At 35.8% G+C, this 13769-nt stretch overlaps 1 protein-coding gene across 20 annotated transcripts in view; it reads left to right on the plus strand.

Moving 5' to 3' along the window:
• The window catches only part of Cd36l1 (CD36 molecule like 1), a 95480-nt gene extending 84473 nt beyond the window's left edge, over positions 1-11007 (plus strand). For all 20 annotated transcript variants that reach the window (XM_087658562.1, XM_087658561.1, XM_087658570.1 and 17 more), the window contains 7 exon segments: positions 2409-2478; positions 3532-3719; positions 4910-5028; positions 5994-6067; positions 6574-6628; positions 7562-7726; positions 10064-11007. In XM_087658562.1, the coding sequence (XP_087514688.1) occupies positions 2409-2478; positions 3532-3719; positions 4910-5028; positions 5994-6067; positions 6574-6628; positions 7562-7726 (671 nt within the window). In that variant the 3' untranslated portion in view covers positions 10064-11007.
• The last annotated feature ends 2762 nt before the right edge of the window (positions 11008-13769 follow it).

Genomic DNA, 13769 nt, shown 5'->3' on the forward strand with positions numbered 1-13769 from the left:
ATGTCGTGGAGATCCTGTGATTTTTGATCTGTAGGACGAGGACCTTCATGTACTCCAGGAGTTCGTTGATAGGGTAGATGCCAATGTGGGCTAATTCAAAACTCTAGATTTGAGCCTGAGAGGTGTCAAGGCCGGTTAGTCCTCCATCTCTCTTACTCTCACAACACAGGGCTGACTCATCTGCAACTGCCACAAATAGGGCGCGCTCTACCCTGCTGCCTAGGCAAGGTGCAGGGTTTGCTGTGCCAAGCATTACAGTTGGTAACTGACATGGCCAGTTCTGCCACTCTCATGACCAAAGCGTGAGCTCTCCCACCTGGCATAGAGGTGAAAGGATGAGGGCGTAGAGAAGTCTAGTCTGAGCCACATCTCAGCAGATATGAGGCAGAACAGGTTCCTGTGCTCATACCCTCGGGACCAGCTCACCTGCAACTCCCACATCCAGGGCCAGCTCTACTATGCTGCCCCGGCAAGATGCTGGGAACATTCTCCCAAGTGCTGCAGCTGGTGAGGACAGGGACAGCTCTTTATAAGTCCCTATAAAAGCAAAATAAAATAGCAGATCACATATTTCCTCCAAACAGGGACACCAATATGTTACTATTGCAAAGGGGAGGGGAGCATAAGGAGGAAACAGTGGACCAAAGCAAGACTGAGAACAGATGAGAAAACTCCAAATTTTGCATTTCCATGTCTGATGTCAAAGCGTACTTCAGACTGACTCCTATCAGCTTTGTTGCTAGTAACATACTTCTCTCCGGTTCTGCACCACACTGCAGTTCTCCTTGGACTTTGTCCCAGGTCTGGCATCTCCAACGTCTTGGCATCAGCAAGGCAAACCAAACTTCACTGTCACAGATTTATGCAATGCTTTTGTAGGCCTTCATGCAGGGACAGCCCTGGTATATTCTTCACTTCAGCAAATTTGTTTATTTGCAAAAGATTTATAACTTTAACTCTAAAGCTAGAACCAGGAGATGACTGAAGCTGCCATGTTCTGCTGATTGCTGGACAAGAATTTGGCCCTCTATTTCAGTTAGGTTTTCTCAAATTTGGTAGTTGATGTTTTCCTTCACTGTGTGAGTTTTTCTGTACATGCTTTGCACAAGTTGGAAGTAAAGCTGGTTGAGTCTGTAGCTGAGGTCATCTCCCCCTTATTCCATTTAGCATCAGTCTTTTCCTTAAACTCTTAGTCTCCTTGATCACTGGACTTAACTCATTGCAATTTCTGGCGTTCTTTTTCTCCTCAAACTGAATTTGAGCATTTCCTCACTCCTTTTCAGAAGAGCTCTGCATAGTGTTACCACTACAAACCACGTGACAAAATCTCCTTTGCCATTCCATAGCCTTTAAGCCAAAACTCTTCAATTTAGCCTTAATATATATGTGTGTGTGTGTATATATATATATATATATATATATATATATATATATATATATATATATACATATTCGAGAATGGCAGTGATCAGTCATAATCTTTGAAAAATATCACAGGAATGTCCTCTATGCCCACTTACTAATATTCTTTTCCTTTAAAATATCTTGAGTCAAGTCCCATAGTTCAAGTCCTCTTTAGCACCAGCTTCCGTGTTTCTACTGGCACGGTTCTGCTTGAAGCATTCACCTGCTTTTCTAGTCCAAAGTTCCAAAGTCCACATTTGACCAAAATGCAGTCAAAGTGACACCCCACTCCCTTGCACCAAGATCTGTCTTAGTGAATATTCTATTGCTATAAAGAGGTAGCATGACCATGGCAAGTCTTATGGAAAAAAATTTTATTAGTTAGGCTTCTTGCAATTTCAGAGGTTTAGTCCATTGTTGTCTTGGAGGGGCGCATGACTGCTGGCTGACAGTGCAGGAGGCAGCAGGAAGAGAAAGACACTGGATCTGGCTTGGGTTTTGGAATCCTGAAAGCCCCCAGTGACCCACTTCTTCCAACAAGCCATACCTAATACCTTCCTCCCTGATGGCTAGCATTTAAATTTAATCTATGTGGTGATTCTTATTCAAATCATCTTACTCCGTTACATACATGCTCATGGGCCAATAGGATCTACGGAGCTCTTTAATGGAAGTTTTCTTCTCAAGTCACTTTAGGCTGTGTTGTATTGATAAAAATAGCTAGAATATCTGTTATGATTGAAATGATCTGTAAGAGTTCATATGTTATACATTAGCAATGAAAGATACTTTGATTATATGTTGAAAATGAAAACCTGTATGTCCTTGAGTAAATTAAATATACCTCTTATTTATTTTCTAAAAGTAATTATCCTACTAGGTAACTTTAAAATTTGTATGCAGTTTATGTTTTATTTCTTTTGACTATACTAGAAAGAGATTTACAGATTTTTTCTAGAATTCACATCACATAAAACTCTTGTCACTGGCTTGATTTTTAACAGATGCAGCCTCCTTTCCACCTTTTGTTGAGAAGTCTCGAACACTGAGGTTCTTTTCCTCTGACATTTGCAGGTAAGTTTCAAGAACGTAAATATTAGACTTTTCCCATTCCTGTCTTAAAACAAAAAAACGCGAAGCATAATTATGTCCACTATTTTTAAAAACTAGACAAATATTTCTCTTGATTTCTTAATTATAAATGTGACAAAATGGAATTTATATTTACTGATTCTTCCAAATTAGCTTACAGATTTCGACACTATAGTACAAACCATTTTCTTTGACATTTATGAGTAGTATTTATCATGTCTGCTGAGAAAGTTTCAAGATACAGAAAACAAGTGTAAACAACAGGATCTTATCTTTCTGAAGACATCCAAAGAAAATGACACATTTGTTACAGAGCTATGTTGAAGATCCACACAGTAAAATTTTTGAAATGGTGGGGTTGTGTATATATCCAAGAGTACAACTACCTTCAATCTACAGTCTTATCCATGAAGATGAGATGATAGATTTATTGATTAGACATGCCAGAATGATTGCTGAGGACATTGATTTGTCACATAGGAGTAGCTGGAGAATCCTGAATGAGCTCTGACACAAAGAATTGCTCATAGTAGACACAGGGTAAATGATAGATATCTGATCCAAGCCCACCATGCACATAACCCACCAAATGAGTGGTTCTTTCTCCCACTCCCCACCCCCAAGTAGTTCTTTCTTTAAGCTCTTTTGAAAGCTGAAAACGTCTAAATTGAGCACAAATGTATAACTTGATTAAGACACATAAATATTGTTAGATGGAAGAATTTAAGCATACAAACCTTCTCTGACATTTATCCCCCATGACAGTTCACATGTAGACTTGACCTTGAAAGATGTTTAAGAACTAAAGGATGTATATTGTAAACTTATGCTTTTAACCATGTTATGCCTTAAAATGTAAAAGCAGCATCAACGGTTTTCCCTTCAAATTAAAAAAGAGTTTAAAATTTTATGAGGAATGTGTGAACTTTTTATAACTTAGAGCAAGAATGTAAATTGATTCAAGCAAAAGGATCAGAATTCAGGAAGAGGATCTACTTCTCTAATATGAAGCTCTTTTCTTGAAACCCCATGTAGGTCCATCTATGCTGTGTTTGAATCTGAAGTGAACCTTAAAGGAATCCCCGTATACAGATTTGTTCTTCCAGCCAACGCCTTTGCCTCCCCACTCCAGAACCCAGACAACCACTGTTTCTGCACTGAAAAAGTAATCTCAAATAACTGTACGTCGTATGGTGTGCTGGACATTGGCAAGTGCAAAGAAGGTGTGTAGATGTGCTCGTTATCAAAGTCCGTGTGAACTTGTATTTCTTACGCTTGGGGATTTTATTCTTTAATGTGTAACATGTAAAATTAGATAGGTCTAGATAACATTGTATTGTACAAAATATGCCATATTCAGAAGGATAAATATCACAAATATTTTCTTACCTGCAGAATATAAAGTGAAATCTATCTCTCCTCTCTCTCTCTCTCTCTCTTTTTCTCTCTCCCTCTCTCTTCTCTCTCTCCCCTCCCCCCCCCTCTCTCTCGCTCTCTCCTCTCTGTCTCTCTCTCTCTTTCTCTCTGTGGTCTTGAAACTACAATAGGGACCATAGTAGGAAAGGACGAGATCTTAAGCTAGAAAGAGTTAGTATTGAAATTCATGTGCAAAGAAAGCTTAGAGAAAGGCTGCTAGTTGAATGAAAGAGTAGAGGAAAGAGAAGGAAATGGATGAATGAGAATAACGTATCTTCACACCTAATATAATATTAACCCATAACTCTTTTTATGGGACATTTAAAAAGAAAGAAAGCAATGCTCATGGGATGTAATCTTTAGTGGTAGCACATTCTGTTTTGTTTTATGTGTTTTTCCCATGCTTTCTTTCTGCTCTTTTTCCTGAAGCTACTGTTGTGTTCTAGTACTGTAAAATGGGCTTATTAGGAAAACCATACTGGCATTATGCTATGTTGTTTTAATGGTTACAGAGAAGGAAAAATTCCCAGTATTCAATGTTTTCTAATCATCTGCCATTATCATAGTGCCCCTGCCTCTAGAAAGCAGAGAATAAACTAAGCTGTTTGTGTGCCCCTACAGTAAGAAGGGAAAAGCACAGACCTCAGAGTCATCCTTGTCATGTTTGTATTCATCGTGGAATAATCATGATAAAGAAGAACAAACTACTGAGATGCTCAGTGTACGAGTAGCACCACTCGATGATTGAACATGTTCCAATTGGGTTCAACAGTGAACATTAGAATTTTGGAAATTAGTGTGTGAAGAAACAGACAAGTGACTGTTTAATAAAATGTCACAGTTGTTTATGTTATTTTGCAGAATACTGACTGCATGTAATGCTCTTACTATCACCATTCCAGAAATGAGTGTATTTTAATCTACCAAAGGTTATCCTCTAACAAATGTTTTAAGTCATATGTGAGCTGTGCAGTAATGTACTTCCAATTGTCTTCAGGAAAGCCTGTGTACATTTCTCTTCCACATTTCCTACATGCAAGTCCTGATGTCTCAGAACCTATCGAAGGCTTGAATCCTAACGAAGATGAGCATAGGACATACTTGGATGTGGAACCCGTAAGTCATTATCTTACTGACTTAATTAATATTCTTCTAAGTTAAAATAATTGTCTTTGGATCATACCCTTAAGACCAGTGAAACTGTCAAGGAGAATAAAACTCATTTCTTCCTATTCTGATGTATGAATGGCATGAAATTTATTTTTGGTTTCAGCAAATGGAGCTTTATAAGGCTTTTCCTGGAACCAAGGAATTCTAATAATAAAAGTTAGTGTAATTGTCTATTATTATTATTATTATTATTATTATTAATGTAACTGGATTTGCTTTTGTAAGGAATCATTGCTATTGGAGATTAAAGCACATTGTGATTATATGTAAGTTTCAGACAAAATATATAACAAGAATAACATATAACAGTTGCTCTAGTACTACTATTAGCATTTAAATTACCTTGATAATTATCTTTTTGAACCTTTGAAAGGAGACTATGGATGTACTGAATAGTCTAATGCTTGCTAAGCAACCATGCTCTGGAACTGACCCTCAGCATCTGCGAGCTATGGACTTACACTTCTCCTTAAATAACAGATGTCTGTAATACTGTTCTTTACTGATATGTGGGCTCTGAAGAAATAAATATTTGGACATATAGTTCAGCAACTACATGAACTGCGTTGGCCTTTTTGTATTGTTTTACTAATGTTCTTTCTTTCTGAACAAAATTGTGTTTATTTCACAATCTAAAGGAAACTATAGTTAGCTAAGACAAATTCTCTCACCATATTTATGTACATATACATGCATACATTATGTATATAGATACAATTGTGAGTATAAATGCAGGTAGAACATGACCACTTACGTACATTATTCATTTAAATACTCTAATTTTTCAGCATTAAGAATTCTTTCATTTTTAAATACAAAATTACTCTCTTTGAATAATAGAAAAGGCAAAATATGACTATTCTAAAGGAATGTTTTAGAAGTTTATAGTTATTTAAATTTCTTCTTTTCAGATAACTGGATTCACTCTACAGTTTGCAAAACGACTGCAGGTCAACATACTGGTCAAGCCAGCTAGAAAAATAGAGTGAGTTTCCCTAACAATGTTTTTTATTAACGCATTAGTAGCACTTTCTTATAAGATTGTGAGTAAATGAAGAAAAATGGAAAGAATGTTTTATGGTTTTTCATCTTTATGCTACTATGGAATTGTTAAATATCTGAGACATATTTTACTTGAAGGAGATTCAGATCTGATGGTTATTGTCATAGTATATTTTAACAGTTGGACACTGTTGAGGGCACTTCTTTTGTACCATATATCCAATTACTATTACTGTAACTTCTACGTCATGTACGTTTGTAGACTAAAATATGTACCTGTGATCCCATAAAATGTAATTAGAAATCTACATTAGATATGTGAATTGAGACTATGAGAGACATCTCCATTAAAATTGATTCATTGACTAGAACAAAATCAGAGAATTTAAGTGATATACACGAATAATTGATTTCCGATAGCTTATTTAATATAAGTGTGTTTTAGTTATGTATAAGCATACTCACAATTATTTTCGATATATATTATAGAGCACTGAAGAATCTGAAGAGACCTTACATTGTACCTATACTGTGGCTAAATGAGGTTAGTGCTTCATTATTCATTAAAATAATTTTTACATAAAATGATTTTGTTACTTAAAATGATGCTGCAGCAGTTGGTGGGAGAGTGTGGGTGTGTGGGCAAGCGCTCTCATACAGGCAAAGGGGAGGGGGAAGAATAGTATAGGAGGAGGGGTTGGTGGATGGGTAACCAGGAAGGGGGAGTATCATTTAAGATGCAAAGTGGAATAATCATTAAAAATAAAAATAAAAGATAAATAAAAGGAGGTATAGTACAGATAATATATATGTACTCTAATATAATGTAATTACACTGCCTGTACATATGCTTGTACACTTTGATATATCTATTAGAAAGAAAGCTAAATTACATAGAACTGTTTGTAAAATTTTATGGTTTCTTTTTCAGACAGACATATATTTTTACATGTTTACTTGTATGCAAGAAACATACACATATGTAATAGCGCAGAATTCATGACTCATTGAGTGTAACCGTGACAATAAAAACCAATTATTCCTAATCAGGGCAGGTTAGACTAGACTCATAATCCTATCGCCTGGTAAACTGTCTTGCTGTAAGCTACTAAATTCATTAGTCACAGAATTAGAAAATGCAATGCATAAACCTTCAAAGGAAGTACAGCCTTTGACCTTTGCCCTTTCTCCCTGACACTGGGAAACAATTGGAAAGTTGTGAAATAGTTCAAAGAATCTGAAAGATCAAATGGATGCACATGCACTGCCGAGCTCTAGGCAGCCTGATCAAAGTGGGAAGGGAGTGACTTCGCACATCAGCATGTGCAGTAGGTCAACTTAGGACAGGAAGTGAATTTTGCTGCCTTACTGACACAGGTAGATGACACCTATGCGAATGTTGAAAGGAGAGAATGGCATAAAGTTATTTTGTTTTATTAATTTAGCAAAATAACATTAATGGTTATCTTGGTTGCAGACTGGGACCATCGGCGATGAGAAAGCAGAAATGTTCAGAAACCAAGTGACCGGGAAAATAAAGCTCCTGGGCCTGGTTGAGATGGTCTTACTTGGTGTTGGAGTAGTGATGTTTGTTGCTTTTATGATTTCATACTGTGCTTGCAGATCTAAGAATGGAAAATAAGTAAGTGCACATCAAAGTATGTATCATCTCATCAAAGTATGTTTTCATCTCATCAAGAAGGGATTATACATGAAAGCACAAATATTATACATTTCTGCACGTGTTTAGCCAGCTATAACGCCTTAATATATCCCTATTTTTGATGTTATTGTTGTAAAGTAAATTAAGAAGCAAATGATGATTGAAATCATTACCACAGGGAAATGAGTACAAGTATAATTTTTGTCCCAACTTAGACTTGCTAATTTCTTTTATTTTAAAAATTATTAAAATTAAACCTTATAAAAATTATAATTATAAAAATTTTAGTAGATAGAAATTTATAAGAGCAAGATGTAGATGTAGCAATGTATAGATTTCGATTAACAGAGGCAAAAGAAATTAATACCATAAACCCTGGGTGGATGCTTGTAGATGCTAGCCTTTCTTATTCCCAAGTAGAGCTTAATAGCACGACATGCTGATGATGAATTAAAAGTCATTGTCTGAGAATTAGAATAAAAAATTACAAGATAATAGTATAATTAATTGACTGAGTCACTCAGTTTAGAGAGAAAGTATGGAATTGTGGATAATACGTAAGAGTCTTGGCTAAATTGTACAGGGTGTTTTACATAGTAATGCCCACTGTGGCTAGATATCAATATCCATGTTTCTCTATATGAACAGAAAGGGAAGCTTAGCATTCTTCCCCTAGCCTAAGTGGAAATAAACTTTGAAATATAAATCTCCAATCCTGTTAGAAAAATTGATGAGGAGAAAATGCTTGGTTTGAAATTGTATTCTACTTAAGCCAAAAATTAACCATAATCTGTGTCTTGCAGAAATTTTGATTTTAATCCCAATAACTGATATTAAACACATACTGATAATGCTAAATATTTTACATGAATTATCACATCACCGCTATATAACTCTCCAGTAACCTGGAGTAAATAGTATGGATTCCCTGGAGACATTCTATAAAATTAGAACAAATGTCACATTGTCCATGTTGAAGTCTAAGATAACCATGTCAATGTTTTCTAAAGTAATGTGGAAGTTAGCTAACAGTATTTATTCTATGGGAGTTGAGCATCTTTATGGTGTGGAAGAAGCAACTCAATGTTTTGTCCTGGATCATTTGTTTCACTCTAAAATTCTTTTGAGCGCCATGTGTTTAAAATGTTAACAAGACATATGAACAATGTAATGCATAAAATAAGAGTCAGAGACATGGCAGTTGGTTATGAGCACCATTGCTCTTCCAAATGACCCTTTCCCAGCAGGTAGCTGCTAACTCCAGTACCACGTGTTGGCCTCCATGGTCATTGACACATACATGACGATGGACAGAGAGACATGGAGGCAAAATACCCATGCATATAGAATGAGAACTTCTCAATCTGTTGTATGAAAGACATTTATTTTCAATAATATATGAGAAAAATGTCCCCTCCAAAGTTAAAATACTTTAATATTTCTCATTAGCCCATCAGTGTTATAATGGAACACATGTGTACACATATCAATATCATAGATTAAACAGAATATCCATTGGAAAGGTATCAAATCCCTGCTCAAATACAAAGGCGTGCCTATATAAGTTATTGTTTTATTTAGTTAGATGAATAACTTCATCATTGTTTAATGATCCTTGAATATAAGGTTTCTTAGGTTTATATAGTACTAATTGATAACAGAATTAAAAGCTCTTAGTGCTACATCACTGTGTCTATTTAATTCATGCATTCCACTGTTTTAAAGACAGAAATATCACCTCTTAAAGACCATGCTTTCAAAAAACAGATTCTTCCTTGGCAATAAATTAACTCTACTAGACTTACAATTATGAGACTCAGGTTTGCTGAAACAATCTTTTTGTAATGTGTTAAAATTTATGTCTCTGAGAAAACGTGTGCACTATCTTAAGGGGGGTTGGATGTACAAAATGGAATTAGGTAGCACGCTAGGGAGAAAGTGACTTCTGATGGGGAGACTAAAGTAAGCTCAGTTGAAAGCTGTCCATGTATATCCCTTCATGGAAAGCAGTCTTGATTGTATGAGGGTCCTCAGTAGCCAATTTAATTGACTACCCTCCCTGCTTTCAATATGCTTAGCTCTTGGGAGTAAGGATGTAGCTTTCTATGTGTCCTTCTTGAGGAGGAACATGTATCTCCCTTATAATGAAACTGAAAGATGACTTCTCTCTTTAGCATGAGATACTGTGGTGCATAACTGAAACTATCATATCTCGATACAATATGATATGTAAGGTGTGATATATGTGATATAAGGCTATTATGCCTGTTTATTATCTCACTGCTCTCTGATTGGTAATGTCTCTTCTGTTTACAGGTAGTGGATGAGCCTACATTATGCACTAGCTACATTTTTGGTAAAACCAATCTCCAAAACGAAGACTTAAGACATGCTTGTTTTTATAAAACACACCTATCTGTAGTTGAAGAAACGGTGGTGTGCGCGCTCTCTCTCTTATTGCAGATATATATTTATTTATATATTGCAATAAGCCACAGCATATTTCGAAAAGATTAATATGTCACTAAGCCTATATTTTTAATAAAATCTTGTATTTTGTTAAGTCCATCATCTGCAACTGAGTGGACTTCAATTTCTGCAGAACTAATTATCTTTTTTGGTTCTGATTTACTGATTTTTTTTTCCTGTTGGCAAATTTCAAGAATGTATATATTCTAAGAAACGCTTTGTTCCTCATCGAAGTAAACTGTTATCATGTCTGGGGTGACCCTTTCATTTATAGCAAATGTTCCTTGTGACTGTCAGCACATGATATGTCATTTATTACATCATTTTAAAGATTTAAGGATGAAAAATGAACAATTCACATATGAACCATTGCTAATATATTGTTTAAGCCTCTCCCTCTCTGGTGTCCTTGGCAACAACAAGGCCAGGTATCACAGATATTTTTTTCTTTTTACTTTCTTACACAGAGCTTATATGTTCTGTTCCTCGCCATGAAATGAACTATTTTTAGCACATTTTAGCTCTTTATTTTAAGTATGTTGTCAAGTTCCAGGCTGCCTAGCTCTTTTGAAAACTGAGTAGGTTTTTCTCTTTCTGCTCAGCCACAACTAATGTAACTTCAGAGAGCTGTTATAGTGTTAAAAGATGTAATTTATAATAAATGGATTATGATATAGAATCTTACAAAAGCTAGAATTGGCTTTAAATATGTATTTGTGGTAATATATTCTGCTTTTATAATCACCCAGAAATAACTGGTTTCTAACATTAAAGATGTTCTTAAATTCAAACGTTTTGTCCAGTTACTGTTGTATCAAAATATGTTTTATTATTATTATTATTATTATTATTATTATTATTTGTGGAAGTATTTTATCTGAAGTCTTACATCATTCTGAATCATTTAACCTGACTTCTCTGTCTTAATCCAATTGGAAATGGAGGTTTGGCTTTAATTTTATAGCAAGAACATAAGAGTGAAGGCTAACATCTTTCCAGGACACAGTGATAATTGCTTTGCTTCCTTTAGCAGAGTAACCTATTTCAAAGAATATTAGTCCTAGTAGATTCTAGTATAGAAGACAAAATGAAAGCAAGCATTTGTGTTGTATACATAGAAAAAGAAAGGAAAAGGAACTCTCTTGTCTAGATATAAAACTTATCAAAAACAGCATGACAGTTTGGGGCAGAACTGCTGGGTCAATAGTTAGAAGTGCTTGAGGTTTCTACAGCAGACCTGAGTTTGGTTCTCAGCTCCTATATGTCTGCTCACAGCCTCATATAACTCCTGTTTAGTTGCTATAATGCCTGCCTCTCCTCTGCAGCCTTCTGCGTGCATGTGACACTTGTATGTTTATACACTCAGGCACGCATATGCACATGGAATTTAAGAGGGACAGAGGAGTGTGTGAGAAGGTTGTAGGAGAGAAAGGAGAGTGGGAAACGGTGTCATGGTAAACCTCAAATTTAAAAGAAACTTTTTCTTTCTCTCCCTTTCTTTTTTCTTTTTCTTTTTCCCTGCTTTTTGTTTCTGTTTTTGCTTTTTTTTCTGTTTTTGCTTTTGTTTCTGTTTCTGTTTTTGGTTTTGGTTTTTTGTTTTGGCTTTTGAGAAAGAGTTTCTCAGGGTTGCCCTGGTGGTCCTGGAACTTGCTTTCTAGGTCTGTGGATCAGGCTGGTCTAGATTTGCCTGTCTCTGCCTCCTGATTGCTGGGATGAGAGGTTTGCATTGAGTGGTGGGATTAAAGGCATGCAGCACTCCCAAAGAAACAAATTCAATAAATAAATGGTAAAATTTAAAGATCTTTAAAAGTAATCACATAGCATCTATGTGTAAGTTTTCAGATTTATTTTTAAATCCTGTTAAAAACCTCAGGTTGACCTAATACCTCTTAGGAAGAATCTTCCAGATATCTGAAGGTACTCAAAGCATAGAGACTGGTGTCTTTTCTTTTAATTAGGATGGGGAAATCGTTGCTCTAAGATATTGAGAGAAGTTGCTAAACCAGAGGTCAGAAACAAAGGGTGCAATCACATCACATGTATACAGTACAGGATTAATGAAAGATGCATTGAAAAGAAGCAGCAGAACAGTTCATATTACTCCCATTGCCTTCTTGGCAAATTCACTGAGAACATCATGGGCAGAAAGAATTTGTACCTAGAAGGGAAAATCAGACTTTGCTGTAGACTTTAACATCAGATGTGCGACAGTATTGGGAGACACCTGTCTTCCATGTCTCATAGAGAAAGCTGATACGTTCTGCATGACTAGTGAGTCAAGCACCCCAAGTTCCATGAAGGTGGACTCTATGTACAGCATGCAGCAGTCTAGGAAATTATGGTGGCATTAGACTTCAGGAGAAATGCAAAGATATGGAGATTTCTATGACTATGAGCTTCAGACATGGCCCAGTGTGCACTTGCCAGTGGTGACATGATTTCTTTGTGTAGCATTATGGACTTCTAGCATCTTATAACACTGAAACAGGCAGACAAAGTGGCCCAAATACAGATCTCGGGGGTTTGGTTTAAGAAGTAGCATTTCTTGAAAGACATAACTTGTTGACTTTTCCAAGAATAGATCTTCAAGAGCCAAACTGGATTAATGAGGTTTTATTTCACTATAAGGCTGGACACATTGCTTTATGTATAAAGCCTGAGTGAGGCGGCTGTGTCACTCAGAGGCAGTGTTCATGCCAAGTGCTTCTTTGAATGTCAGGGCAGGAAAATCATACTTCTTCATTCAACAGCAACAGAAAGCATCAAAGGCGTATTATTTTCCATGTGGTAAAGTTTGAATTAAGCTATTGTTAGGTAAGATACTTCTTAGAATATATCTCCTTTGGCTTTACAAGGAAGTCTAATTGAGTTTCCATCCATGCTTTGTGAACAGTGAGTGGTTCTTGCTTGTGGGTCTTGTATATGTATTTAACTCTTTCAGAAACTATATTCTGCTATTGGGGCTTTAAACATAAGAAACAAATATAAAATATTATTTATGCACTTTTGTTTTTATTTTTAGCACAGGCTGGTCAGTCTCACAAAGAATACTTCATACAAAATCATGAGGTCTAACGTTTAATCAAAAAAAATGGACATCTTTCTGTTTTAAAGCATTTATCATGTGATTCAGTTATATTACTGTTTGAATAGCATAACATTGTGATACTATTTTTGAATCACAAAGCATATTATTTTGCTCAACCCAAGGGTCAAACCATTATTCTTTTTGCTAATGTTTTATTTTTTTATTAACTTTTATTTAAGCCCTCCCCCCCGCCCCTACCCATCACACTTCAGGAACTCTGTTACAGCCTGGCTTTGCTACAAAACACCTCAATATTAATATTTGTTTTTCCTCAATAAAAGTAAATGCTTTGACTTTCTGCCATGTACATTAAGACACTGAATAAACTCCTTTTCATGTTATATTCTTTACCTACTGGCTCTATGCTTGGTTTAGCCGTTACTTAATGCTATGCCCTGCTATTTCAACAGATTGTACATTGACTCCTGGTTGTTTTACTTGGTATTTTTTCTTTTCTCCTCATGG

The sequence above is a fragment of the Rattus norvegicus genome, chromosome 4 (genome assembly GCF_021556685.1).
Source record: "Rattus norvegicus strain SHRSP/BbbUtx chromosome 4, alternate assembly SHRSP_T2T, whole genome shotgun sequence".
NCBI classification, from domain to species: Eukaryota; Metazoa; Chordata; class Mammalia; order Rodentia; family Muridae; genus Rattus; species Rattus norvegicus.